The 27,243-nt window shown below is 44.5% G+C and overlaps 1 protein-coding gene across 2 annotated transcripts in view; it reads right to left on the bottom strand.

The window, feature by feature from the left end:
* Nucleotides 1-27,243, bottom strand: part of atp6v1h (ATPase H+ transporting V1 subunit H) — a 145,541-nt gene that overhangs the window by 79,333 nt on the left and 38,965 nt on the right. For both annotated transcript variants that reach the window (XM_070875768.1, XM_070875777.1), the window contains exons 6-7: nucleotides 15,165-15,269; nucleotides 7,043-7,090 (exon numbers count right to left, since the gene is read on the bottom strand). In XM_070875768.1, the coding sequence (XP_070731869.1) occupies nucleotides 7,043-7,090; nucleotides 15,165-15,269 (153 nt within the window). The remainder of the gene's footprint in view (nucleotides 1-7,042; nucleotides 7,091-15,164; nucleotides 15,270-27,243) is intronic.

Below are 27,243 nucleotides of genomic sequence, written 5' to 3'. Positions count from 1 at the left end.
CTGGCATCAACAATTCTCTGCGGTAGGGAATTCCACAGGTTAACAACTCTGAGTGAAGACATTTCTCCTCATCTCAGTCCTAAATGGCTTACCCCTTATGCTTAAACTGTGTCCCTGGTTCTGGACTTCCCCAACATCGGGAACATTCTTCCTGCATCTAACCTGTCCATTCCTATCAGAATTTTATACGAGATCCCTGCTCATTCCAGTGAATACAGGCCCAGTCGATCCAGTCTCTCCTCATGTCAGTCCTGCCGTCACAGGAATCAGTCTGGTGAACCTTCGCTGCACTCGCTTAATAGCGATAACGTCCTTCCTCAGATTAGGAGACCAAAACTGAACACAATATTCCAGGTGAGGCCTCACCAAAGTCCTGTACAGCTGCACCAAGACCTCCCTGCTCCAACACTCAAATCCCCTAGCAATGAAGGCCAACATGCCATTTGCCTTCTTCACCTGCATGCCAACCTTCAATGACTGATGTACCATGACACCCAGGTCACCCATGCACCTCCCCTTTTCCGAATCTGCCACCATTCAGCTAATATTCTGACTTCATGTTTTTGCCACCAAAGTGGATAACCTCACATTTATCCACATTATACTGCATCTGCCATGCATTTGCCCATTCACCTAACCTGTCCAAGTCATCCTGCAGCCTCTTAGCATCCTCCGCACAGCTCACACCACCACCCAGCTTAGTGTCATCTGCAAACTTGGAGCTATTACTCTCAATTCCTTCATCTAAATCATTGTAACTAGCTGGGGTCCCAGCACTGAGCCCTGCAGCACCCCACTAGTCACTGCCTGCCATTCTGAAAAGGACCAGTTTATTCCTATTCTTTACTTCCTGTCTGCCAACCAGTTCTCTATCCACATCAATACATTACCCCCAATACCATGTGCTTTAATTGTGCACAACAATCTCTTGTATGGGACCTTGTCAAAAGCCTTTTGAAAGTCCAAATACACCACATCCACTGGTTCTCCCTTGTCCACTCTACTAGTTACATCCTCAAAAAATTCTAGAAGATTTGTCAAGCCTGATTTCACTTTCATAAATCCATGCTGACCTGGACCGATCCTGTCACTGCTTTCCAAATGCACTGTTATTTCATCTTTAATAATTGATTCCAACATTTTCCCCACTACTGATGTCAGGCTAACTGGTCTGTAATTACCCGTTTTCTCTCTCCCTCCTTTTTTTAAAAAAAAATTGGTGTTTCATTAGCTACCCTCCAGTCCATAGGAACTGATCCAGAGTCAGTAGTCTGTTGGAAAATGATCACCAATGCATTTGCTATTTCTAGGGCCATTTCCTTAAGTACCCTGGGATGCAGACTATCAGGCCCTGGGGATTTATCGGCCTCCAATCCCATCATCAATTTCCCCCTCACAATTTCCTGACTAATAAAGGATTTCCTTCAGTTCCTCCTTCTCGCTAGACCCTCAGTCCCCTAGTATTTCTGGAACGTTATTTGTGTCTTCCTTCGTGAAGACCGAACCAAAGTATTTGTTCAATTGGTCTGCCATTTCTTTGTTCCCCATTATAAGTTCACCTCATTCTGACTGCAAGGGACTTAAGTTTGTCTTCACTAATTTTTTTCTCTTCACATATCTATAGAAGCTTTTGCAGTCAGTTTTTATGTTGACAGCAAGCTTCCTCTCGTACTGTATTTTCCCCCTCCTAATTAAAGCCTTTGTCCTCCTCTGCTAAAATCTAAATTTCACCCAGTCCTCAGGTTTGCTGCTTTTTCTGGCCAATTTACATGCCTCTTCCTTGGATTTAACACTGTCCCTAAATTTCCCGCGTTAGCCACAGTTGAGCCACCTTCAGTTTTATTTTTACTCCAGACAGGGATGTACAATTGTTGAAGTTCATCCATGTGCGCTTTAAATGTGTGCCATTGCCTATCCACTGTCAACCCTTTAAGTAGCATTCGCAAGTCTACTCTAGCCAATTCACACCTTACACCATCGAAGTTACCTTTCCTTATGTTCAGGACCATTGTCTCTGAATTAACTGTCCCACTCTCCATCTTAAAGAATTCTACCATATTAAGGTCACTTTTCCCCCCCAAAGGAAAACAAGATTGTTAATTAGTCCTTTCTTATTACACATCACCCAGTCTAGGATGGCCAGCCCTCTAGTTGGCTCCTCGACATATTGGTCTAGAAAATCATCCCTAATATACTCCAGGAAATCCTCCTCCACCGTATTGCTGCCAGTTTGGTTAGCCCAATCTATATGTAGATTAAAGTCGTCCATGATAACTGCTGTACCTTTATTGCACGCATCCCTAATTTCTTGTTTGATGCTGTCCCCAACCTTACTACGACTGTTTGGTGGTCTGTACACAACTCCCACTAGTGTTTTCTGCCCTTTGGTATTCCGCAGCTCTACCCATACAGATTCCATATCATCCAAGCTAATGTCCTTCCTTACTATTGCATTAATTTCTTCTCTAACCAACAACGCTACCCCACCTCCTTTTCCTTTCTGTCTATCCTTCCTGAAATGTTGAATAACCCTGGATGTTGAGTTCCCAGCCTTGGATACCCTGGAGCTATGTCTCTGTAATCCCAATTACATCAAATTCGTTAATAGCTGCCTGCGCAATTAGTTCGTCCACCTTATTACGAATACTCCTCGCATTGAGGCACAGAGCCTTCAGGGCTTGTCTTTTTAACACACTGTCCCTTCAGAGTTTTGCTGCAATGTGGTCCTTTTTGAATTTTGCCTTGGGTTTCTCTGCCCTCCACTTTTCTTCTTTCTATCTTTTGCTTCTGCCCCCATTTTACTTCCCTCTGTCTCCCTGCATAGATTCCCATCCCCCTGACATATTAGTTCAACCCCTCCCCAACAGCACTAGCAAACACTCCCCACAGGACATTGGTTCCGGTCCTGTCCAGGTGCAGACCGCCCCGTTTGTACTAGTCCCACCTCCGCCAGAACCGTTTCCAATGTCCCAGGAATTTGAATCCCTCCCCCCTGCACCACTCCTCAAGCCACGTATTCATCTTAGCTAGCCTGCTATTTCTCCTCTGACTAGCACGTGGCACTGGTAGCAATCCTGAGATTACTACCCTTGAGGTCCCGCTTTTTAAATTTAACTCCTAGCTCTCTAAATTCAGCTTGTAGGACCCCATCCCGTTTTTTACCTATATCGTTGGAACCTATATGCACCACGACAACTGGCTGTTCACCCTCCTCCTCCAAAATGTCCTGCAGCCACTCAGACATCCTTGTGAAAGCTGCTACACCTTCAATTCATTGTAGGCTATAGTTTGACTACAGTCCTTAGCTCTAGATAGTCATTTATAAATTCTCGAGTTGTCAAGGGAGAAGACCTTTACAGGTGCCACCATTGCTGCAGGTGTTTTGGACTGATGAAGAGGAGCGGGTAGAGAAGCAACAGGATGGATCATTTGTCAGGGCCAACAGATATATAATGTTTCCATGTGATGAAGACAGTCAGACACCGCAAGCAATGGGATTCACATCTGGCAGGCTTTCCACAAGAACAGGGAGTCATAGATTGCACCTCTCGACTAAGCAGAAGCATGCAAACTGCAAGGGCTTCCAAAACCATTAATATTCAACTCATCTGCAACCATAAAGAGAGGTTCATGCAGATCTGAGCATGATTCCCTGGGAGCTACCATGATGCCTTCATACTGCAGCAGTCGAATATCCCCACAAAGTTTCTACCTGGGATCAACCAGACAGAATAGTGGCTAATTATACCTCCAAGGAACCTATCCACCCAACTGCCGGAGACCAACGACAGCGACATCAGCATGTGATGCGTTATTAAGCAAGCCATAGAATATTGAAGTTAAGGTTCAGGCAGCCTTGACCGGTGTGGTGGTTCTCTACAATATTCGCCAGCCACGGTGTCGCAGATCATTTTTGCATGCAGCGTCCTACACAACATAGCTGAGCAAACAGATGGCGCTCATATCTGATAAAGACAATAATGATGCAGACCTGGGGGCACGGCCACCCGAACGTATTGCTGCTTGTGACACAAGGAAAGCTTTAATATCACAAAGTTCAGTTACACCAATGTCAACTGAACCATTGTAGCCCCGTCAACCATATCCCCCGCGCACGGTCATGTAACCCTCAATCTCTCCAATACGAGATTCAAATAATCTCTCCGCCATCCACACACATTACAATCTCACTGTGCAGTCTGCATTCAATAATCAGAAACAGTTTAGTGGTGTGAGTGACAAATATTTAATTATCAAAATAAATGGTTTACCATTAAATAATGTGACACCCATGTGCTAACTCTGATCTATATATTCTTTCTCTTCCTATGCCGACCACTTCTATGTAGTGTTGCCCCTGTGGCTTCAGCAAAGATAGTGGAAGGCTGCTGTTCACCTCTCTCAATGTCTTTAATTGCTCTTGGCTGATGACCTCTGGATTTGAGCCGACGAGGGCCCCGTCATTGACTATGCAGGGGCAGTATGGGCCAGCTGAAGTGAGGCATATTTTGGGTATTGATTGAAGGGCTGGCAATGGATGAAACGATCCAATGCTTCGAGCAACGTCTGCATTGCCTCATCCGTTCCGCCATGCTCCTCCCATGGAGCAGTGGCACATCAGTGCTGTCCATCTGCAGGACAGCAGGGTGGAGGAAATCAGTGAAGCCTTGGAAGCTCCAATCCAATCACTCTACAATCTCGTCAAAGCCGATGAAGAGGCTTGTGGTCAGTCTGTAAAGCCACCATCCGAGCCTGCATGCAGGACGCGAAGGGTGCTAACATTTACTCACGTGAGCAGACTGCTAGAATTTCCATGGAGCTTGCCACATGCCCCATGGTGGATTGCAGAGTTGAAAAGCCGTGTGTCACCACCCCATACACGTTCTAGTTGGACTCTCTCCTCTCCTCAGCCACTGTGAACAGTGTGCCTGCCAGGCCTACCAATACCTCACCGAGCTTCTGCTGTGCCTCCAGCAATTTCCTTTTCAGCACAAGCCCCAGAGTTTCTGTATCTCTGTCCTGATCAGCGGAGCTTGGAGATGACAGCACCCTCTGGCGTGTTCTCATCTGTCCCTTCCATCATTCTCTGCTGATCTTGCTTTTGTGTGTCATGCGAGTCACCAATTGCAGTCCCATCTACTGGTCTAAAATGGACCAACCGAGGTGCTCACATCTGCACTGGTGCCAGCTACACTTGTGTCATGCGATAGTGTACCCTCAGGAGGGTCCCCAGTCCTGTGAAGTCTTTTTCCTCTCTCATCATTAGCTCTTGATCTTTATGTGAAGGCACTGGAGGAAAGAAGAGAGGATAATATTAAGTTAATGGCACTTTGAGAATGTTGATCAGCAAATGAAACACTTCACAAGAGTGTCAATATTCTGAGGCCCATTGAAAGCTTCTCATATGCTGAGGGATCTTGTATTCCTCTGCTGCCAATGAAATTTCTAATCTGTTGGGGTCCCCCACTAGTCCTCACCCTCTCCCAGGCACAACATACCTACAAGTGGCTCTGAGAAATGTTCATATCCAATGAATGCAGTGCAAATGGTGAAGGTGAAAAATCAGACGTGCACAAGGAGGATGGTGATGTGCCTTTGAGGATTGTGCTAATAATGCCATTTAAGGGTGTGAGAAGAGTGGTTGGAGGGGTTTTAGATCATACAAGATCTGAGGATTGCAGGCAATGGCAGAGATGGAGGGAAGAAACAGGAGTTGAGCATGCCAAGTGACTGGAGATGCATTTACTCTGGCAGTGGGGCTGAGGAATGGTTGTGAATAGAGTAGGTCTGACAAGACAAAGTAAGAGGGTGTACAATGCAGGATATGGAAGAATATAGCCTTATGCTCACCTTTCCTGACCTAGTCAGGTCATTGAATCGCTTGCAACACTGAATCCATGATCTGCTCACCGCTACCACCTCCAAGCCAGGCCATCTTGGTGATGGCAGCAGGCTTCGTTTTACAAGTCGCTGGGAACAGCACTGCCTTCTTGTTCCTTACTGCCCCCAGCAATACATCAAGAGACACATGGGGAAATCAGATCAATGTTTAATTGGAAGAAACTTCTGATAATCTATTATTTGTCAGATAAGCATCCTGTTAACACAGTAGTAGAGAGGTAATCTAATTGATATTAGGTGACCAAAATCAGATGATCTTAAAAATTAAATAGCAGCATTTTCTATTGCAAAATGTCATTAGTCGCATAGGGAACATGCTGTATTTTATTAATTCAAAACTTGAACTGGAGAATAAATTCTCAGCAAAATTATAGCAAAAAATGTTGGTGCTTTAGACAAAGCAAAACAAATTCCAATTATATTCACTGATTTCACTGGAGGTTTCAAAGTCTACAGTAATTTTCCTTTGACACCCAGGAGGGGAGGAAAGAACCAGCCTTATAAAAAGCAAGTCCCAGCATGCTGTGAATGACAGCAAGACTGACCAATCATTAAACACATTCTGTATGTATCTACTACTATCTGGTTCAGTTTTTCCAGCGTGCAGCGATTTCACTGTCTGGCATTCCCAATGAACTCAAGTGCAGAGTTTTCAGAGGTATACAGGACTAGAAAACATTGTTGGAAGTTACATTAGGTAACTTCAACCATTTTCTTATAAATTTCAACCATAAATCCTGGAAACAGAGCTTTAATCCAATTCCTCTTCAACACATACAAAGCTTTAAGGTAGGGTACCCAGAAGTGTACATAATATTCCTAATACAAGTTTAGAGTAACTGGTTTCAAATATCCTTGAGTTTCATCTCAGTACAAGAGTGGCACTTGGAAGTGGAGGAGAAAGTTCTCTCACCAAAACTGTTCTTGCCAGGACCATCACCCACCATGACTCACCTCAAAATCACAATATTTGATTCAACAAAACTTGATTTATATAGCATTTAACAATTCCCCCTCCTTGGGTCTCCCAAAAATACAACTTCAATTTATAATTTGCACCACCATTGTGCCAAAATGACATGAAACTGCACAAATTAGGCTACCTTCCACATGCTATTCCTAATTTTTCTCTTCAGCTTACCTCACATGGAGAAACTGTTCCCGCTTCAGATCCCACAGCACGCAACTTCTAAAAAAAAATATATAAAATGACACTTGTATAAATTGCAATCAAAATGAGAAAAATTAAGTCTCAGTAAACCACCACTGCATTTCCAAAACCAACCGATTATCTGTTCATCACACTGCTGTTGGCGAGAACCTGCTGTGCGCAAATTGGCTGCCGTGTTTCCTGCATTAGATCAGCAGAAATAGCTTGTTATTGACAAAGCTAAGCATTCCCACCAAGAATCAGATCAAAACCCTGCAGTCCAGCCACATCCAATTGTGAATGGTGATGAACAATTAAACAGGAGGAGGTGGCTCCATGAACATCCCCATCCACAATGATGGCAGAGCCCAGCACGCAAGTGGAAAAGCCAAGGTTGAAGCGTTCACAACCATCTTCAGCCAGAAGTGCCGAGATGATCCATCTCAGCCTGCTCTTGAGCTCCCCACCATCACAGAAGCCAGCCAATACCAAAAATAGCAGGAAACTAAGGAGTTAATAAGAGTGAGGAACTTAAAGTAATGATGAGTAGAGAGAAAGTGTTGTGTATCTGTAAAGCATGCACTCCCTTGTTCCATCACCAGGGAGCACATCCCCTGAAGTCCCGAGGGATCCCAGCATCCCTTGGGAGCACTGTATATAAGCTGGCCCCCAAGGCCTGTTACTCATTCTGGAGTGTCTTAATAAAGACTGAGGTCACTTACTTTAACCTCCCTGTGTGCAGTCTCATCTGTTTGGAACACAATAAAAAGCACTTGAGAAAATAATGGGACTAAAATCCGACAAATCCTAGGGTTCTAAAAAAAAAAGAGAGGTGGCTGCATTGGTTGTGATCTTTCAAAGTTACCTAGATTCTATAACAGTTCCAGCAGATTCCAAGGTAGCAAATGTAACCCCACTATTCAAGAAAGGAGGGAAGAGAAAAAAAAACTGGGAACTACAGGCCAATTAGCACATCAGTTGACGGGAAAATGTTGGAATCCATTATTAAGGAATAGTAACAGGGCACAAAAAAAAAAAATCATAATGTGTATGCAGTTGCAAGTGTCCCACAAGTTCCCGGTTTCTGTGTGCGATGCACATGTATGAAAACCCGGTACTTGTGATCTGCCAAGTTTCAGCTCGACAGATCCATCGCATCCCCGGGAAACGGACATTAGCTGGCAGAGAACTGCGCAGCAAATAGCCGTGAAAATCTTACTCCTGGTAAATGCAAGCATTGGGCCTTTTACAAGCGCAAGAGTTTAAATAAATATAAAAATAATTTTAACAAAATATTTTTATTTTTAGCCACTTTAAAACATTTACATTTATTTTTCAAAAAATTAAATGTTTTAAATGTTTAATTTAATTGCATCTTAATTAATTTTGAACATGTAATGATTTTTTATTTAACTGGTGTGCAATTGTGGTGTTTTGGGGTGGGGGGGGGGGGGGGGAGGGGGAATATTTCTATTCACGGTTATGGGGATTCCATACATAAAATGGAATCCCCATAAGCATAATGGGGATCCCCTTTCGGATTGGTTGGCCTGGTCCACGTGATCCCAGGGGCGCTTGCGAACCACATGCACTTTTATGCACACATGTGTAGGGGCCCAGGAGAGCAAGTGTTCGAACCTCTAGGACCACCAGGTAGGTTTGTACTTTTCTTGCGGTTCGGACGCATTCGCCCATGGAAAGTAACTTCAAGCTCAATATGATTAGGCAGAGTCAACATGGTTTTATGAAAGGGAAAGAGTGTTTGACAAATTTGAGAGAGTTTTTTGCAGATGTAAATAGCGGGTAGATAAGGGCGAACCAGTGGGTGCCGTATATTTGGATTTCCAAAAGGCATTCTATAATGTGCCACGTAAAAGGTTGTTACGGAGGATAAAGGCTCATTGGGTTGGGGGCAATATATTAGCATGGATAGAGGATTGTTAACGGACAGAAAACAGTCGGGATAAACAGGTCATTTTCCGGTTGACAGGCTGTAACTAGTGGGTAGCCACAAGGATCAGTGCTTGGGCCTCAGCTATTTACAATCTATATTAATGATTTAGATGAAGTGACTGAGTGCAATGTATCGAAGTTTGCTGATGATGCAAAGCTAGGTGGGAATGTAAACTGTGAGGAGGACAGATAGACAGGTTAAGTGAGTGGGTAATAAGGTGACAGATGGAATATAACGTGGAAAAATGTGAAGTTATCCACTTTGGTAAGAAGAATTGAAAAACAGGATATTTTTTAAATGGAGAGAAACCATTAAATATTGGTGCTCAGAGATTTTGGTGTCCTTGTACAGGCAAGACAGAAAGTTAGCAGACAGTTACAGCAAGGAATTAGGAAGGCAAATGGCATGTTGGCCTTTATTACTAGAGGGTTGGAGTACAAGAGTAAGGAAGTCTTACTACAATTGTATAGGGCTTTGGCGAGACCACATCTGGAGTGTTTTGGTCTCCTTACCTGAGAAAGGACATACTTACCTTCGTGGCGGTGCAACAAGGGTTCACTAGGTTGATCCCTGGGATGGGAGGGTTGTCCTACGAGAAGAAATTCAGTAGAGATTGAGTGTATAGTCTCGAGTTTAGAAGAATGAGAGGTGATTTCATTGAAACATAAGGTTCGGAGAAGGATTGGCAGGGCAAATGCTGTGAGCTTGTCCCCACTGGCTGTAGGATGCATTGTCTTCGGATATGGGGTCAGCCATTTGGGGCAGGCAAAGCGCCAGATGGGCAGGCAGAGAGAGGCAGAGAGAGACAGAGTTCTTATGGGAATCAAGGGATATGGAGATCAGTTGAGAAAGTGGAATTGGGGTCAAGATCAGCCATGATCTTATTCAAAGGCAGAGCAGGCTAGAAGGGCTTGTGGCCTATTCCTGCTCCTAAATTGTTCTTAATGGCTTAGCAAAGGCTGTGGGCTCAAAATCATTCTGGCTGTCATGCTGAAGACGTGCTTCAGGACTAGCAGCAACTCTGGTCAAGCTATTCCACTATAGCTACAACACTGGCACATACCAGACAATGTGGAAAACTGTCCAGGTATATCCTGCCCACAAAAAGCAGGACACATTCAATCCGGCCTCATCAGTATACTCAATCAACAAAGCAATGGAAAGCGTCAACGACCGAGCTATCAAGAAAGACAGATTTGCATTTATATAGCACCTTTCACGACCACCGGATGACAAAGTGATTTACAGCCAATGAAGTACTTTTGAAGTGTAGTCACTGCTGTAATGTGGGAAACACAGCAAACTCTCACAAAACAGCAATGTGATAATGACCAGATCATTTGTTTTTTTTAGGTTGATTGAGGGATACATATTGGCCATGACACCAGGGATAACACCCCTGCTCTTCTTTAAAATAGTGCCATGGGATTGCTTTTATGTCCACCTCAGAGGGCAGATGGGGCCTCGGTTTAAACATCTCATCTGAAAAACGGCACCTCCAACATTGCAGCACTGCACTGGAGTGTCAGCCTAGATGTGTGTGCTCAAGCAGCACTTACTCCCCAATTTGGATCCTGCCAGGACCATTCAGCTCCAGACCTCATTGCAACCTTGGTCCAAACATGGACAAGAGCTGAAGTCCAGAGGTGAGGTAAGAGTGACTGCCCTTGACATCAAGGCAGGATTCGATCAAATATAAAATCAAGGAGCCCTAGTAAAATTGAAGCCAATATGAAACAGGGGAAAACTTTCCACTGGCAGAAGTCATACCTAGCACAAAGGAAGATGGGTGGGGTTGTTGGAGGCCAATTATCTCAGCCCCAGGACATCAATGCACGAGTTCCTCAAGGTGGAATCGTAAGGCCCAACCATTTTCAGCTGCTTTATCAATGACTTTCCCTCCATTATAAAGACAGAAGAAAGAATGTTTGCTGCTGATTGCAGTGTTCAGTTCCATTCGCAACTCCTTGGATAATAAAACAGTCTATGGCTGCACGACATTCAGGCTTGGGCTGATAAGTGGCATGCAACATTTGCACCACACAAGTGCCAGTCAATGATCATCTCCAACAAGAGTGTCTAACCAGTGGCCCTTGACATTCAACGGCATTACTTTTGCAGAATCCTCAAGAATCAGCAGCCTGGGGGTCGCCATTGATCAGACACTTAACTGGACCAGCCACAAATACTGTGGCTACAAGAGCAGGTCAGAGGCTGGGTATTCTGTAGCAAGTGTCTCATCTCCTGACTCCCCAAAGCCCTTCCACCATCTGCAAGGCACAAGTCAGGAGTGTGATGGAATACTCTCCACTTGCCTGGACAAGTGCAGCCCCAACAACACAAGAAGCTAGACACCATCCAGGACAAAGCAGCCAGCTTGATTGGCACCTCATCCACCAACTTAAACATTCACTCCCTCCACCACCAGCATAGTGGCTGCAGTGTGTACCATCTACACGATTCATGCAGCAACCCGCCAAGGTTTCTTCAGCAGAACCACCCAAACCCACGACCTCTACTAGCGAGAATGACAAGGGCAGCAGACACATTGGAACATGATCACTTCCAAGTTCCCTTCCAAATCACACACCATCCTTACTTGGAAATATATCCCCTCTCTTTCATAGTCACTGGGTCAAAGTCCTGGAACTCCCTCATCAACAGCACTATCAGAATACCTTTACGACACATTTTCAGGGGTGAGCCAATTTAACCCCAATAATTTGTTAACGCAAGTTTGAGAAATCCGAGTATTTTTTTAAAAAATGGATAGAATAAAAGGAAATGAAGTAGGTGCAGTGTGTGTGTATTTTAGGTGGTGTCTTGCATGAGACATGTTGGTTGAAGAGGAAATGTAGCAGCTTGGATAGAAATGTTGCTTGATTTGAAAAAGGTTGGAAGTTCTCGTTATACAGATAAATTGTACATGAGCATTGGGTGGATAATCTTAAAATTTCCCATTAACACAAAAGTAGGGGTTGGCGAAACAGCAAGGATGATTGTAAAAGATTTCAGGAAGATTTAGGCTAGTAAAATGGGAAGTGAAGTTAGTGGAATGGGCAGATGGGCCAGATGCAATTTAATGTGGAGAAGTGACTGAAGTCATTTTGGAATGAAAAAAATGGAATGAGAGTATAGTTAAGGAGAGAGAGTTTAGAGCAAAAATTGGTTTTAAGAGGCATATGATAAAGGGAAAAATAAAGAAAAATAATCAGAAATATAAGCAGTGGCAAAAAGGAAGTATGAAAGATGATTGCTTTTCTATGAAGACAAGGTATAATGGTTAATGCAAGCATTATGGGTAGGATAAAGTGTAGCAACATGGGTACAATTAGTTAGCCTAAGAAAGCAGTGTGCACTCCTGCATGTAACCTTTCTGAAGCCTGCAACCTCAGGATAGTACATCTTGAGCAAAACTTCCACCCAATAATGGAAGGTGGTTGATCACTGTTTAAAAAAGATAATTTGGGCAATGGAACAGGATCTGTTAAAGATAAAGGTCCCGATGACCTGTTCAGCAATCGGTTTGATGACCTAAAAATGTCATATGACCCAAAAGTCACAAGCTAAAACTTGATGCAAGTGACGTGATATATTTATAATTTAAAATTCTATGGGCAATGAAATGACCAGAGGAAAAAAGTAGACTTGCTATTTGTTACTTCAGAAGTACAGGTGACAGCATCCAAACCAGAGTGTCCCGAGCATGCAAGTGTGTAGTCAAATACTTCATTTTGGCTTGTGTTAGAATTGGTCTGGTTGACTTTTGTTAACTGTCTTATTAATGTTGTGCCCATGGACTTTGACTTATAAAGTACAGGTAATGTGTCAAATTGATGTCTTGTAGGTTAATTATAACCTAAACTTAACATGGGACGAGTATTGGTTAATACCTAAAGGAAGACCCAAGAGCTTGGCAGTCAAATAAAGGGGAAATGTACAGACACACATTATGGGTGACTTCAATTTTGCTGCAAGAGGATGTGGAAAGATCCAGTCACAGAGGATGCCATTTGCGACTTTGGTTATGGACGTTTCATTGTGGGTGAGAAATTGTGCCGAAGGAGAAGGAACTAGTTATAATATCGTGCAAAACTGATCAATAGATAGAAAGACTTGAAAACTTGAAGCTTTTTTCCTACTGCAACACAGCAAGTTCAGGGAGATCCAATACAAAAGCAAAATAATCTGGCTGCTGGAAATCTGAAATAAAACCAGAAAATGCTGACAATACTCAGCAGGAATCAAACTCTAATGTAATGCTGTAAATAGGAATTCCTGATCATGCAAAATTATTGAGTGATTATGAAATCTGTCCTACATCATACAGCACAGTCAGTTAATTAGCAGGTGCAGGTGGTTGCTGAGAGCAGCAGTGAGGGATAAGTTGTTCCCCGGAACAGTATCAATGCTGTAAATATTTAGCAGATCAGAAATCTGTGGAGAGAGAAAAAGTTGAAGATTCAGATCGAAGACATTTCACCAGAACTGGAAAAAGTTGATGTCACAAGTTTTAAGGAAGTAGAGGCAGGTAAAGGGGGAAGGAAAAGAAAGAGCAAAAGGTAAGGGCTGTGATTGGGTGGAAGGCAGGAGAGATTAAATGACAAAAGGAATGAGGATGCAAGGCAAAAGTGGATGGTAATGGGACAAGAACCAAAATTTGGGTCGAGGGGAGGTGTAAATGGCAATAGCAGAATCGTTACCAATAGCTGCTGGCCAAAAAAAAAAGTGGGAGCAGTGGTTATGATCTGAAATTGTTGAACTAAATGTCGAGTCCTGAAGTCTGTAAAGTGCCTCACAAAGATGAGGCGCAATTCCTCAAGCTTCCATTGAGCTTCATTACAACAGTGTAGGAGATCAAGGACAGAGGTCAGAGTAGTCATGGGGCAGAGAATTAAAATGACAGGTGACCGGAAGCGGAGTCACACTTGCAAACTGAAAGGCGATGCTCTGCAAAGCAATCACACTGATTGTGTCATTTAATTTCTCCTGCCTTCCACCCCATCAGACATTTTCCTTGTTCTTCCATCCCCTCCCCCAGTTCCCTGCCTCTGTACATGCTTAAAACCGGTTTCATCAAAGTAGAAAAGGTTAGAAATAAGATCTTCGACCTGAAACATTAACATTGTTTCTCTCTCCACAAATTTTGCCTGACCTACTGAGTATTTCCAGCATTTTCTGTTTTTATTTCAGATTTCCAGCATTTTGCTTTTGTAGTAGCAAGAAGAGTTGCAGAGCACAGCAGAATTATTTTTGCTGCGATAAGGGTAGGCATTTTTGTAGAGCGGCATGATTTTCATAGACTCGTGTTTAAAAATATTGATACGGTTTTCTCATAACCCTGATGGGCAAGGTCACTGCAGGCTCTCAGAGAACATTAGAAGTTAGAAAAAAAAGAAATTAACAGAGCTAATGTTAATAAACTCTACACAAACAAAAAAGGTCTTTTGTCTTGATAATAATTATGACTTTCTTTGGCATAAAGTAGGACAAGATCTTAAAATAATCTAGCACATTATGCAGTATAGAATTCACAGATGACACGCCGTTTAATTCATTGACTGCATCTGTAGTATTTTCCAACAATAGAATCAGTGTTGTTGTCACTAAGCTTACTTAGTACACTCATATCAGCTGTGGCTCAGCTGGTAGCACTCTTGCTGCGGAGTCAGAAGGTTGTGGGTTCCAGTACCACTCCAGAGACTGGAGCACAAAAATCCAGGCTGACGCTCCAGTGCAGTAGAGGGAGTGCTGCACTGTCAGAGGTGCCATCTTTCAGATGAGACGTTAAACCAAGGCCCCATCTGCTCTCTGGTGGATGTAAAAGATCCCATGGCACAATTTCAAAGAGCAGGAGTTGACCCTGCTATTCTAGCCAACATTTTTCCCTCAAATCAACATCAAAAACATTATCGGGTCATTATCACATTGCTGTTTGCGCGATAAGGGTAGGCATTTTGCAAATTGGCTGCTACATTTCAGAAAATTACTTAACTGGCTGCAATGCATTTTGGGATGTCCAGTGGTCCTGAAAGGCACTGTATAAATGCAAGTATTTTTTTTCTTATACACAGACTTTCTACTGGTGGTACTGAGGGCATTATTCCCAACATTGAGAATACCCAATTAGCCCAAGTAAAACTGTTTATAAACAATTACCTGGGAACTCAGCTGAGTTTTAATCCAATTGAAATAGTAGTTCAGATCACTCCCTTCCATCAATTCACGCCCCCAAGCAGCTAGCTTTGCTATAATTCTTGCAGCCTGTAAGTATAAAATGCAAAATTTCAGTCACATTCACATTTGAAATCTACATAAATTTACACTCTCAAAACACATCTTTTCTTTTACATCTACATTTATTTCAGTAATTAATAAAACTGAAAATGCTAGAAACACAGGTCAGTCAAAATCTGAAGACAAATGAACTTGTCTATTTACTCTAGTAGCTTTATTTGTATTCATATATGCCAACACAACCACTTTTGGGATTATAGTGATATTTTAAGAGCAGCAGAAAGTTACTACTGACAACAGGGGAGAAAATGTGAAAGCAAGTCCGTCAACAAAACTGTATTCATACAGGATTGTCATCTGGTCACGGGGATATTGCCCAAGGTAATTTTCTTCCACTGAATGCTGAACAAAAAGAAACAGTTTTTATTTCAAGAATATGAATTGACTTTTCTTCCAAAGTTCTCTCTAAATCCATAGAATTTTCTGCAGCGATTTAAGATTTTGCTGACTTCTATGCATAGTCAAAGAAATTAAATCCATTGCCATAGAATAAAAATAGGTCTGTTGACTGTTGCAAATAATAAGCATATAGTTCTGCTTCCAATGCTAACTTCTCCAATGAAATACAAAATTATATAAAGTAATCTTATGCTCCATACAATGTGAAGAGCTACATCTGTCATAAAAAAAAATCCTAGGAATGATAAGAAAAAAAAAATTGGGTATTACTGTCATTATCTCAAAACATTATAAAACCAAAACAAAAGCAATCAGGAACAAAATTGGAAGAGGTTCAGAAGAAAAGCAACATGCAAATCTTTTTAAATGCATGTGAAAGCCAAGTCTTTTAAGAGAAAAATCCAGAAATAAAGAATTCAATCTATTGGAACACAAGCAGTCTTTCAAATACACAAGCAGTTTGCTTTTAGGCCATCAATTTATAATCAGAAATACAGCAGTTGAATCTCTGACATTTCTAAAAAGCACTTTTCACCATAAATAATTCCACCTACAAACAATTTTGACCATTCAGGCTAACAATGGAAAAAAACTATCATAGTAGAAATCCAATAGATGTGTAACCTTGACATTAAAGCTAGCAGTATCAGACACGAGGGCACTTTGTAGTGAATATCACTGAAGAGATTTTCAAATTACAAGGGAAAAGTCAGAGAAGAGAACGATAGGTGAATACCGCTTCCCACCCCACCACCATTGACCTGAAAAATGACTTAAAAGGACTGATAAAGTGGCTCAAACTGGAGGACATAGGAGTATTCAACCGTTAATGGCATTATAAAGGTAAAGTCTTCAAATCAAACATAGAGATAACAATTTACCCATATCTTTCCCCCCACAGCTGAAAAAATATGCAACACCCCATCTACAGCACAGTGGGCCTGCTCAAAGGAAGGTGATCAGTTTTGGAAAGTTTAAAAACAAAGGACCTTATGAACAAAATTTCCCATAAGGGCTTTAGCTGGGCAACACGGCAGTGTGCTATCACTAAGATACTCCTTCAAACCTACCTCTGATCAAGCTTTTGGTCACCTCCCCTAATTTCCAAATTTGTGGCTTGGTGTCAAATTTTCTGTCTTATAGTACTCCTGCGAAGCGCCTTGGGACATTTTACTATGTTAAAAGGTGCTATATAAATACAAGTTGTTGTTTATGCTTGGATCAGCAAGTCAGTTTTCCAGCTGCACCATGTAAATTATCTAAGAGCCTTTTCATCTAAACTTTTCAATTCATATGAAGGTGTTTTTGAAGGAAATAAAGTAACAAAACATGCAGCTTTTCTGGTCAGGTACAATTTGTTCAACAGCAGCAGCTAACAGCAATTCTGAATATTACAGTTTACTCCTGGTCTGGAAAACTTTGGAATGTGGATGGAGATCCAGGAAGAGAGAGTACTCCCTTACTATCTTAGTCATCTTCAAATATCCAGAAGTATTGACCATATAAGTGAATGCTGCCTTCTCCTCCACTGGGACTCAGGAAGGGGAGAGGCTACCACAGAGCACCCTTGGATGACTAAATAGTAAAACAGGAGCAGCAAACTTCTTGGAGACCCTATTAGTTTCCCATTAATAACCCTCTGCAGGAAAAAAAGTTCTGCTAACCTCCCTCTATGATTTTAGTTCCAGTACTGAACTTAGATCCTCATGACCAAATTACCAACCAGAGGAAGTAAGCTCATTATTGTTTTTCTTGAAACCCAGCAAGGCCTGGGATGCAGAGGTCCTGCTCAACTTAGCAGCAGGTTATCATCAATTTGTTTCTTCTGTTTCCTGCCTGGCAGCCAGCCAAATTGGCAGGCTGGCAGGTGGAATAACTAGCGACAGGAGGCTGCAGCAGGGACCCTTGGGGAAGTTCCTTGTCAATCGTAATCCCAGGGCAGGCGAGAGATCGAGGGTTAGAGGTCACCAATTGCGGTTGGGGGGGGGGGGGGGGGGGGGAAAGAGGGGGAAGGAAATTGAGAAAGGGGAGACTGCACAGTCAGCAGAAGGGAGGCCAAATGTTTGCTTGAAAGACCACATGAGCACTCCTGCTCCTCCTGGCCCACAAGGAGTGCTATAAAAAGCACTCACCTTGAGCCGACAGCCCTCACCTCCCTTTCACTGCTGGCTTATTTACATATGATGAAGTGTCTCGTCTATCCAAAACAGGACACATCACATCTTGCAACCTGCTGCTGTAAAACCTAATGAGTGCATATGCACTGGGGACACATTCACCATTTTTTAGGGTTTAACCATCTTCACAACTGCCTCCTTTTAGAGTGACTTATTTCTACTTGCATTACTGCTTTTAAAAATCTGTATACCGGTCATCTTTTTGGTAAAATTCTCAATGAGTGGAGGAACATTTAGGTCATATTTCTGTTCAGTCAATAAAAGTAATTCACTGGGATGTTCTGAGATGATCAGCTGCTATATAAATTTAGGTTTGTTTTCCTTACAATGTACTATTTCATAATCACACATGGTGAACTGCATTTGCCACACATTTACAACTATCCTATCCAGTCTAGATCCTCCTCTTGATCTCCTGCATTCTTCTCTATTATTTGCCTGGCCTCCATTTGATGTCAGAAAATTATTTAGTAGAGCTCCAGTGAGACAATATCATTTATGTATATGGATCAAGAGAGGTCCCAACACAGATCCCTCAGACACAGCTCCAGCTGGCTTTTGCTCCAAGAAACATCCATTTACTCCTCTTCTCTATCCTTCAGCCAATCCCTATAGCCATGCTGTCACTTTAATACCATGGCCTAAATGTTTTTGCAAATCTAAATATATTGCAACTACTGCATTCCCTTCATCTACATGCTTGCTAATTTCCTTAAACAGCTTGATTACATTAGTGAAGCATGACCAGCACTGTTCAAATCCAGCTGACTGCATCTATGGAAAGAACAGACAAATCTACTTGACAAATGACCCGCAAACCCAAATTATCTTGAATGTTCTCCACAGATGCTGCCTGACCTGCTGGGTGTTTCCAGCATTGTGTTTCCATTTCTAGACTAATTAAAAGTTGACAAAGTAATGAACAGCATCCCAGTTGATCAGAGGATGGTTTACTTTTAATGCATTCTGCTCGTTCCTGTGTGTTTTGTTTGACATACAAATGTAATGGTGCTGGATCTGTTGGACTAAATGGCCAATGAATTCATCTTGTGTAGATAGGGGCTTGCATTTGTTGACTGGCTAACTCCCATAATTCTGCTTGTTCTGTCGTAGAGAAGATTGCCTATCGCACTTTTAATTAAGAGTACAGATGTACCAAAAGGACAAAAACATTTTAGGCTTTTTTTTTCACTCAACCATTTCACATATTCTGGACTGACAATTTGGTTTTTAAAGTCAAGGAATATCTGAGCAATTTTCATGTCCATCTGCAGCAGAGAATGAAGTGAAGTGGAGTTGAAACAAACAAACACAGAAACATAGAAAATAGGTGCAGGAGTAGGCCATTCGGCCCTTTGAGCTTGCACCACCATTCAATAAGATCATGGCTGATCATTCACCTCAGTACCCCTTACCTGCTTTCTCTCCATACCCCTTGATCCCTTTAGCCTTAAGGGCCATATCTAACTCCATCTTGAATATATCCAACGAACTGGCATCGACAACTCTCTGCGGTAGGGAATTACACAGGTTAACAACTCTGAGTGAAGAAGTTTCTCCTCATCTTGGTCCTAAATGACTTACCCCTTATCCTTAGACTGTGTCCCCTGGTTCTGGACTTCCCCAACATCTGGACCATTCTTCCCACATCCAACCTGTCCAGTCCCGTTAGAATCTTATGTTTCTATGAGATCCCCTCTCATCCTTCTAAACTCCAGTGAATACAGGCCCAGTTGATCCAGTCTTTCCTCAAATATCAGTCCAGCCATCCCAGGAATCAGTCTGGTGAACCTTCGCTGCACTCCCTCAACAGCAAGAACATCCTTCCTCAAGATTAGGAGACAAAAAATGAACACAATATTCCAAGTGAGGCCTCACCAAGGCCCTGTACAGCTGCAGCAAGACCTCCCTGCTCCTATACTCAAATCCCCTAGCTATGAAGGCCAACATACCATTTACCTTCATCGCCTGCTGTACCTGTATGCCAACTTTCAATGACTGATGAACCATGACACCCATGTCTCGTTGCACCACCCCTTTTCCTAATCTGCCGCCATTCAGATAATATTCTGCCTTCGTGTTTTTGCCCCCAAAAATGGATAACCTCACATTTATCTACATTATACAATCTACACGAGATTAATGTGCAAAGTTAAAGCACATGGGATTGGGGGTAGTGTGCTGACATGGATTGAGAACTGGTTGTCAGACAGGAAGCAAAGAGTAGGAGTAAATGGGGACTTTTCAGAATGGCAGGCAGTGACTAGTGGGGTACCGCAAGGTTCTGTGCTGGGGCCCCAGCTGTTTACATTGTACATTAATGATTTAGACGAGGGGATTAAATGTAGTATCTCCAAATTTGTGGATGACACTGAGTTGGGTGGCAGTGTGAGCTGCGAGGTGGATGCTGTGAGGCTGCAGAGCGACTTGGATAGGTTAGGTGAGTGGGCAAATGCATAGCAGATGACATATAATGTGGATAAATGTGAGGTTATCCACTTTGGTGGTAAAAACAGAGAGACAGACTATTATCTGAAAGGTGAGAGATTAGGAAAAGGGGAGGTGCAACGAGACCTGGGTGTCATGGTACATCAGTCATTGAAGGTTGGCATGCAGGTACAGCAGGCGGTTACGAAAGCAAATGGCATGTTGGCCTTCATAGCGAGGGGATTTGAGTACAGGGGCAGGGAGGTGTTGCTACAGTTGTACAGGGCCTTGGTGAGGCCACACCTGGAGTATTGTGTACAGTTTTGGTCTCCTAACCTGAGGAAGGACATTCTTGCTATTGAGGGAGTGCAGCGAAGGTTCACCAGACTGATTCCCGGGATGGCGGGACTGACCTATCAAGAAAGACTGGATCAACTGGGCTTGTATTCACTGGAGTTCAGAAGAATGAGAGGGGACCTCATAGAAACGTTTAAAATTCTGATGGGTTTGGACAGGTTAGATGCAGGAAGAATGTTCCCAATGTTGGGGAAATCCAGAACCAGGGGTTACAGTCTAAGGATAAGGGGTAAGCCATTTAGGACCGAGATGAGGAGAGTGGTGAACCTGTGGAATTCTCTACCACAGAAAGTTGTTGAGGCCAATTCACTAAATATATTCAAAAAGGAGTTAGATGAAGGTCTTACTACTAGGGGGATCAAGGGGTATGGCGAGAAAGCAGGAATGGGGTACTGAAGTTGCATGTTCAGCCATGAACTCATTGAATGGCGGTGCAGGCTAGAAGGGCCGAATGGCCTACTCCTGCACCTATTTTCTATGTATGTATACTGCATCTGCCATGAATGTGCCCACTCACCTAACCTGTCCAAGTCACCCTGCAGCCTCTTAGTGTCCTCCTCACAGATCACATTGCCACCCAGTTTAGCATCGTCTGCAAACTTGGAGATATTACATTCAATTCCTTCATCTAAATCATTAATGTAGATTGTAAAGAGCTGGGGTCCCAGCACGGAGCCCTGCGGCAATCCACTAGTCACTGCCTGCCATTCTGAAAAGGACCAGTTTATCCCGACTCTCTGCTTCCTGTCTGCCAACCAGTTCTCTATCCATGTCAGTATGGGCCGTATGGCCTACTCCTCCAACGACTTGGAAGGGGCTGAGTATAATGTAGCCAAGTTTGCTGACGATACAAAGATGTGTGAGGAGGACAGACAGGCTAAGTGAGTGGGCAAAAATTTGGCAGATGGAGTATAATGTTGGAAAATGTGAGGTCATGCACTTTGGCAGAAACGAGCAAGTTATTATTTAAATGGAGAAAGATTGCAAAGTGCTGCAGTACAGCAGGAACTGGGGGCACTTGTGCATGAAACACAAGGATAGTATATGCAGGTACAGCAAGGCCAATGGTATCTTGGCCTTTATTGCAAAGGGGATGGAGTATAAAGCAGGGAAGTCTTGCTACAGCTATACAAGCTATGCAGTTTTGGTTTCCGAAAGGATATACTTGCTTTGGAGGCAGTTCAGAGCTGGTTTACGAGGTTGATTCCGGGATGACGGGCTTGACTTGTGGAAAGGTCGAGTAGGTTGGGCCTCTACTCATTGGAATTAAGAATGAGGGGTGATCTTATCGAAACGCATAAGATGATGAGGGGGCTGAACAAGGTGGATGTTTCCACTGGTGGGAGAGACTAGAACTAGAGGGCATGATCTTAGAATAAGGGGCCGCCCATTTAAAAAAAAAAAAGAGATGGAGAAATTTCCTTGGAGGGTTATTAATCTGTGGAATTCGCTGCCTCAGAGAGCTGTGGAAGCTGGGACATTAAATTTATTCAAGACAGAAGTAGACAGTTTCTTTAACGTTAAGGGGATAAAGGGTTATGGGGAGCGAGCAGGGAAGTGGAGCAGAGTCCATGATCAGATCAGCCGTCATCACAGGCAGTCCCTCGGGATCGAGGAAGACTTGCTTCCATGCTTAGCACGAGTTCTTAGGTGGCTGTGCAGTCTAATACGAGAACCACAGTTTCGGACACAGGTGGGACAGATAATCGTTGGATATTAGGAGATGGCGGAAGTTATACAGATGCATTCGTTATAATCTACCAAAATTCTCTGGACTCTGGGGAGGTACCAGCAGATTGGAAAGCAGCTAATGTAACACCTCTGTTAAAAAAAAAGGGGGCAGACAAAAGGCAGGTAACTATAGGCCAGTTAGCTTAACATCTGTAGTGGGGAAAATGCTTGAAACTATTAAAGGAAGACATAGCAGGACATCAAGATAGGAATAGTGCAATCAAGCAGAGGCAACATGGATTCATGAAGGGGAAAATCATGTTTAACTAATTTACTGGAATTCTTTGAAGATATAACGAGCATGGTGGATAGAGGTGTACCGATGGATGTGGTGCATTTAGATTTCCAAAAGGCATTCGATAAGTTGCCACACAAAAGGTTACTGCAGAAGATAAAGGTACGCGGAGTCAGAGGAAATGTATTAACATGGATAGAGAATTGGCTAGCTAACAGAAAGCAGAGAGTCGGGATAAATGGGTCCTTTTCGGGTTGGAAATCGGTGGTTAGTGGTGTGCCACAGGGATCAGTGCTGGGACCACAACAGTTTACAATATACATAGATGACCTGGAAGAGGGGACAGAGTGTAGCGTAACAAAATTTGCAGATAACAAAGATTAGTGGGAAAGCGGGTTGTGTAGAGGACACAGAGGCTGCAAAGAGATTTGGATAGGTTAAGCGAATGGGCTAATGTTTGGCAGATGGAATACAATGTCGGAAAGTGTGAGGTCATCCACCTTGGGGAAAAAAAAACAGTAAAAGGGAATATTATTTGAATGGGGAGAAATTACAATATGCTGCAGTGCAGAGGGACCTGGGGGTCCTTGTGCATGAATCCCAAAAAGTTAGTTTGCAGGTGCAGCTGCAGCAGGTAATCAGGAAGGCGAATGGAATGTTGGCCTTCATTGCGAGAGGGATGGAGTACAAAAGCAAGGAGGTCCTGCTGCAACTGTATAGGGTATTGGTGAGGCCGCACCTGGAGTACTCCGTGCAGTTTTGGTCACCTTACTTAAGGAAGGATATACTGGTTTTGGAGGGGGTACAGAGACGATTCACTAGGCTGATTCCGGAGATGAGGGGGTTACCTTATGATGATAGATTGAGTAGACTGGGTCTTTACTCACTGGAGTTCATTATTTTAAATGTTTCTATAAGATCACCCCTAATGAAAGGGATAGACAAGATAGAGGCAGAGAAGTTGTTTCCACTGGTCGGGGAGACTACAACTAGGGGACACAGCCTCAAAATACGGGGAGCCAATTTAAAACCAAGTTGAGAAGGAATTTCTTCTCCCAGAGGGTTGTGAATCTGTGGAATTCACTGCCCAAGGAAGCAGTTGAGGCTAGCTCATTGAATGTATTCAAGTCACAGATAGATATTTAACCAATAAGGGAATTAAGGGTTATGGGGAGCGGGCGGGTAAGTGGAGCCGAGTCCTCGGCCAGATCAGCCATGATCTTGTTGAATGGCAGAACAGGCACGAGGGGCTAAATGGCCTACTTCTGTTCCTATGTTCTTATGAAAGGGTGGACAGGGAGTCTGGTTTGCCACACGCTCCTTCCGCTTGGATTTCTGCATGTTCTCGGCGACGATACTCGAGGAGCTCAGCGCCCTCCCGAACGCACTGGCTCCACTTAGGGTGGTCTATGGCCAAGGACTCCCAGGTGTCAGTTGGAATGTCGCACTTTATCAGGGAGGCTTTGAGGGTGTCCTTGTAACGTTTCTTCTGCCCGCCTTTGGCTCGTTTGCCGTGGACGAGTTCCAAGCAGAGTGCTTGCTTTGGGGGTCGTGTCTGGCATGCGAACTATGTGGCCTGCCCAGCAGAGCTGATCAAGTGTGGTCGGTGCTTCGATGTTGGCCTGGACGAGGACACTAGTATTTGTGCATCTGTCCTCCCAGGGGATTTGCAGGATCTTGGGGAAGACGTCACTGGTGGTATTTCTCCAGCGACTTGGTGGCTACTGTACATGGTCCACGTCTCAGCCATACAGGAGGGCTGGTATCACTATGACCCTGTAGATCATGAGCTTGGCGACAGTTTTGTGGGACTGATCTTCAAACACTCAGGCGGCCGAAGGCTGCACTGGCGGCGGTGTTGGATCTCATCATCAATGCCTGCTCTTGTTGATAGGAGGCTCCCACGATAGGAGAAGTGGTCCACATTGTCCAGGGCCATGCCGTGGATCTTGATGTTTGGGTGGGGTGGGGGGGCAGTGCTGTGCGCGAGGACAGGCTGGTGCAGGACCTTTGTCTTACAAATGTTTGGCGCAAGGCCTATACTTTTATATGCCTCGGTAAGTACGTCAACTATGTCCTGGAGTTCAGCCTCTGTGTGCACAGATGCAGGCGTTGTCCGCGTACTGTAGCTTGACGAGAGGTTGGAGTGGTCGTGGACCTGGCCTGGAGACGGCGAAGGTTGAACAGCTTCCCACTGGTTCTGTAGTCTAGCTCCACTCCAGCAGGAAGCTTATCAACTGAGGTGGAGCATGGCAGCAAGGAAGATTGAGAAGAGGGTTGGGGCGATGACACAGCCCTGCTTGACCCCGGTCCAGACATGAATTGGGTCTGTGATGGATCCATTAGTAGGGATCACGGCCTGCATGTCGTCGTGGAGCAGGCGGCGTATGGTGACGTACTTTTGGGGGCATCCGAAACGAAGGACACCGCTCCATAGACCCTCACGGTTGACACTGTCAAAGGCCTTTGTAAGGTCGAAGGCCATGTATAAGGGCCGGCGCTGTTCCCTGCAATTTTCCTGCAGCTGTCGTGCTGCAAAAATCATGTCTGTTGTGCCCCGGAGGGGACGAAATCCACACTGCGACTCCAGGAGGGAGGTCCTCGGCCATGGGGAGAAGACAATTGAGGAGCACTCCAGCGATGACTTTCCCAGTGGTTGATAGGGAGATTCCCCTGTAGTTGCCGCAGTCAGACTTATCCCCTTTTTTTTTAAAAAAAAAAGGTCAGATGGTCACGATCACTGCGCATCTCAGATCTCCTGGCATACTCTACTCCCTCCAGATGAGGTCGTATATTAGCGCCAGTAGTGCCTCGCCGCCATACTTCAGTGCCTCAGCAGGGATTCCATCTGCTCCCATAGCCTTGTTTTTTTTTTTAAAGCTGTCTTACGGCCTTTACTACCTCATGCAGTGTTGGGGTCTCACTGGGGTGGTGGCAGGTAGTATGCTGCAGAATGACGCGAGTGTTCGACTCCAAAAGGCAGAGTCTCGGTTGAGGAGATCTTCGAAGTGTTCCTTCCAGCGAGCCCTGACTCAAGGACACCGAGGCAGTGTTTCCCTGTTCTTGGCCAGGAGTGGGGTGGGGTCTTTGGGGTTTGGTCCATATGTGGCCTTGACTGCGATGAAGAATCCTCGCACATCATGGCTGTCGGCCAGCTGCTGTATCTCCCGTGCTTTCTCCATCCACCCGTTCTTTAGGTCCCGGGTTTTTTGTTGGGACTTTAGCCTTTAGCCGTCTGTAATGCTGCGTGGCTACTCCAGAGTTGGGTTGCTGTTTAAGGCTCAGAAATGCCCTGCGTTTGCAGTCTATTAATTCTTGAATCACCTGATCATGCTCTCAAACCAGTCCTGGTGTTTCCTGGTTGAGTGACCGAGCTTCTCCTTGCAGACACTGGTTATGGAGGCCTGGAGGGTAGACCAAGCGCTGTGGGCATTCTGCATCTCGGGGTCATCAAGGCACACCAGGTTAGCTGTGAGGCACTGACTGTAAAGGGTTCTCTTAGCTGGGTGCTTAAGTGCGACACTGCTTCTGCTGCCCCCTTCGATTTGGGGCTATGTTGATATCAATGATGGATCAGATTAGGCAGTGGTCCGTCCAACAGTTGTCAGCGCCTGTCATGGCACGGGTGATGCGCACATCCTTGCGATCCCTGGCTTGGACAATGACATAGTCGAGCAGGTGCCAGTGCTTGGGAGCGAGGCTGTTGCCACAATGCCTTCTATTTGTCTCTGGCGGAACAAGGTGTTGGTGATGACAAGTTCATGCTCGAGACATTGTCAGGAGCAGGGTACCGCTGGAGTTGGCTTTCCCTACTCCCAAATCACGCCTCCCCAGAGGTCGTGTCACTGCCGACCCTGGCATTGAAGTCACCGAGGAGGATCAGTTTGTCGCCAGTGGGGACGCACGTCAGGGAGAGAGATTGGAGTGAAAACCCTCTTTGGTCTCATCTGCTGCATTGAGTGTTGGGGCATAAGCACTGATGACTGTGGCGCACTGGTTCTGGGATAGAGTGAGACAAAGCGTCATGAGGCGTTCGTTAGTTCTGCAGGGGGAGTCTTTGAGGCAGTCAACCAGCTCCTTTTTGATAGCAAAGCCGACTCCGAGGAGGCAGCGTTCTGCCTCTGGTTTCCCATATCAGAAGGTGGTGTAACCTCCACCTTGTTCCTTGAGCTGGCCTTCCCCTGCCCACCGGGTCTCGCTTAGGGCTGCGATGTCGATCTCAAAGCGTCTAAGTTCCTGGGCAATTATGGCGGTGTGGCGTTCCGGTCTGCCGCTGTTGGGTTGTCCATGAGGGTCCTGGCGTTCCAGGACCCGAATTTCATGTTAGGGGTGGAAGATGCCTATGGGTGATTTCTTTTAATATTGGGTGATTAGTAGCCGGCATGCAACACACAGGCTTAGCTGAGCAAGGTCTTGATCCAGCGGCAAGGGGGTCCAGGACAACTGGAGACCAGGCACTGCTATATGGGCCTAGCTGCCTACGGCAAGGTGTTGGCCGCAGGCTCGCGCTGGGTAGTGCCCTTGGTGGTAGGTAGTCAAAGGTTTGTTGGGGGCCAGCAGTGCACTGGAGTTCAGAATGTGGGGGGGGGGGGGGGGGGGGGGGGTGGGTGGCACA

The sequence above is a fragment of the Pristiophorus japonicus genome, chromosome 1, assembly GCF_044704955.1.
Source record: "Pristiophorus japonicus isolate sPriJap1 chromosome 1, sPriJap1.hap1, whole genome shotgun sequence".
Lineage (NCBI taxonomy): Eukaryota > Metazoa > Chordata > Chondrichthyes > Pristiophoridae > Pristiophorus > Pristiophorus japonicus.
The sequence above is the reverse complement of the archived record's forward strand: the minus strand, read 5'-3'. Positions and strand labels throughout refer to the sequence as shown.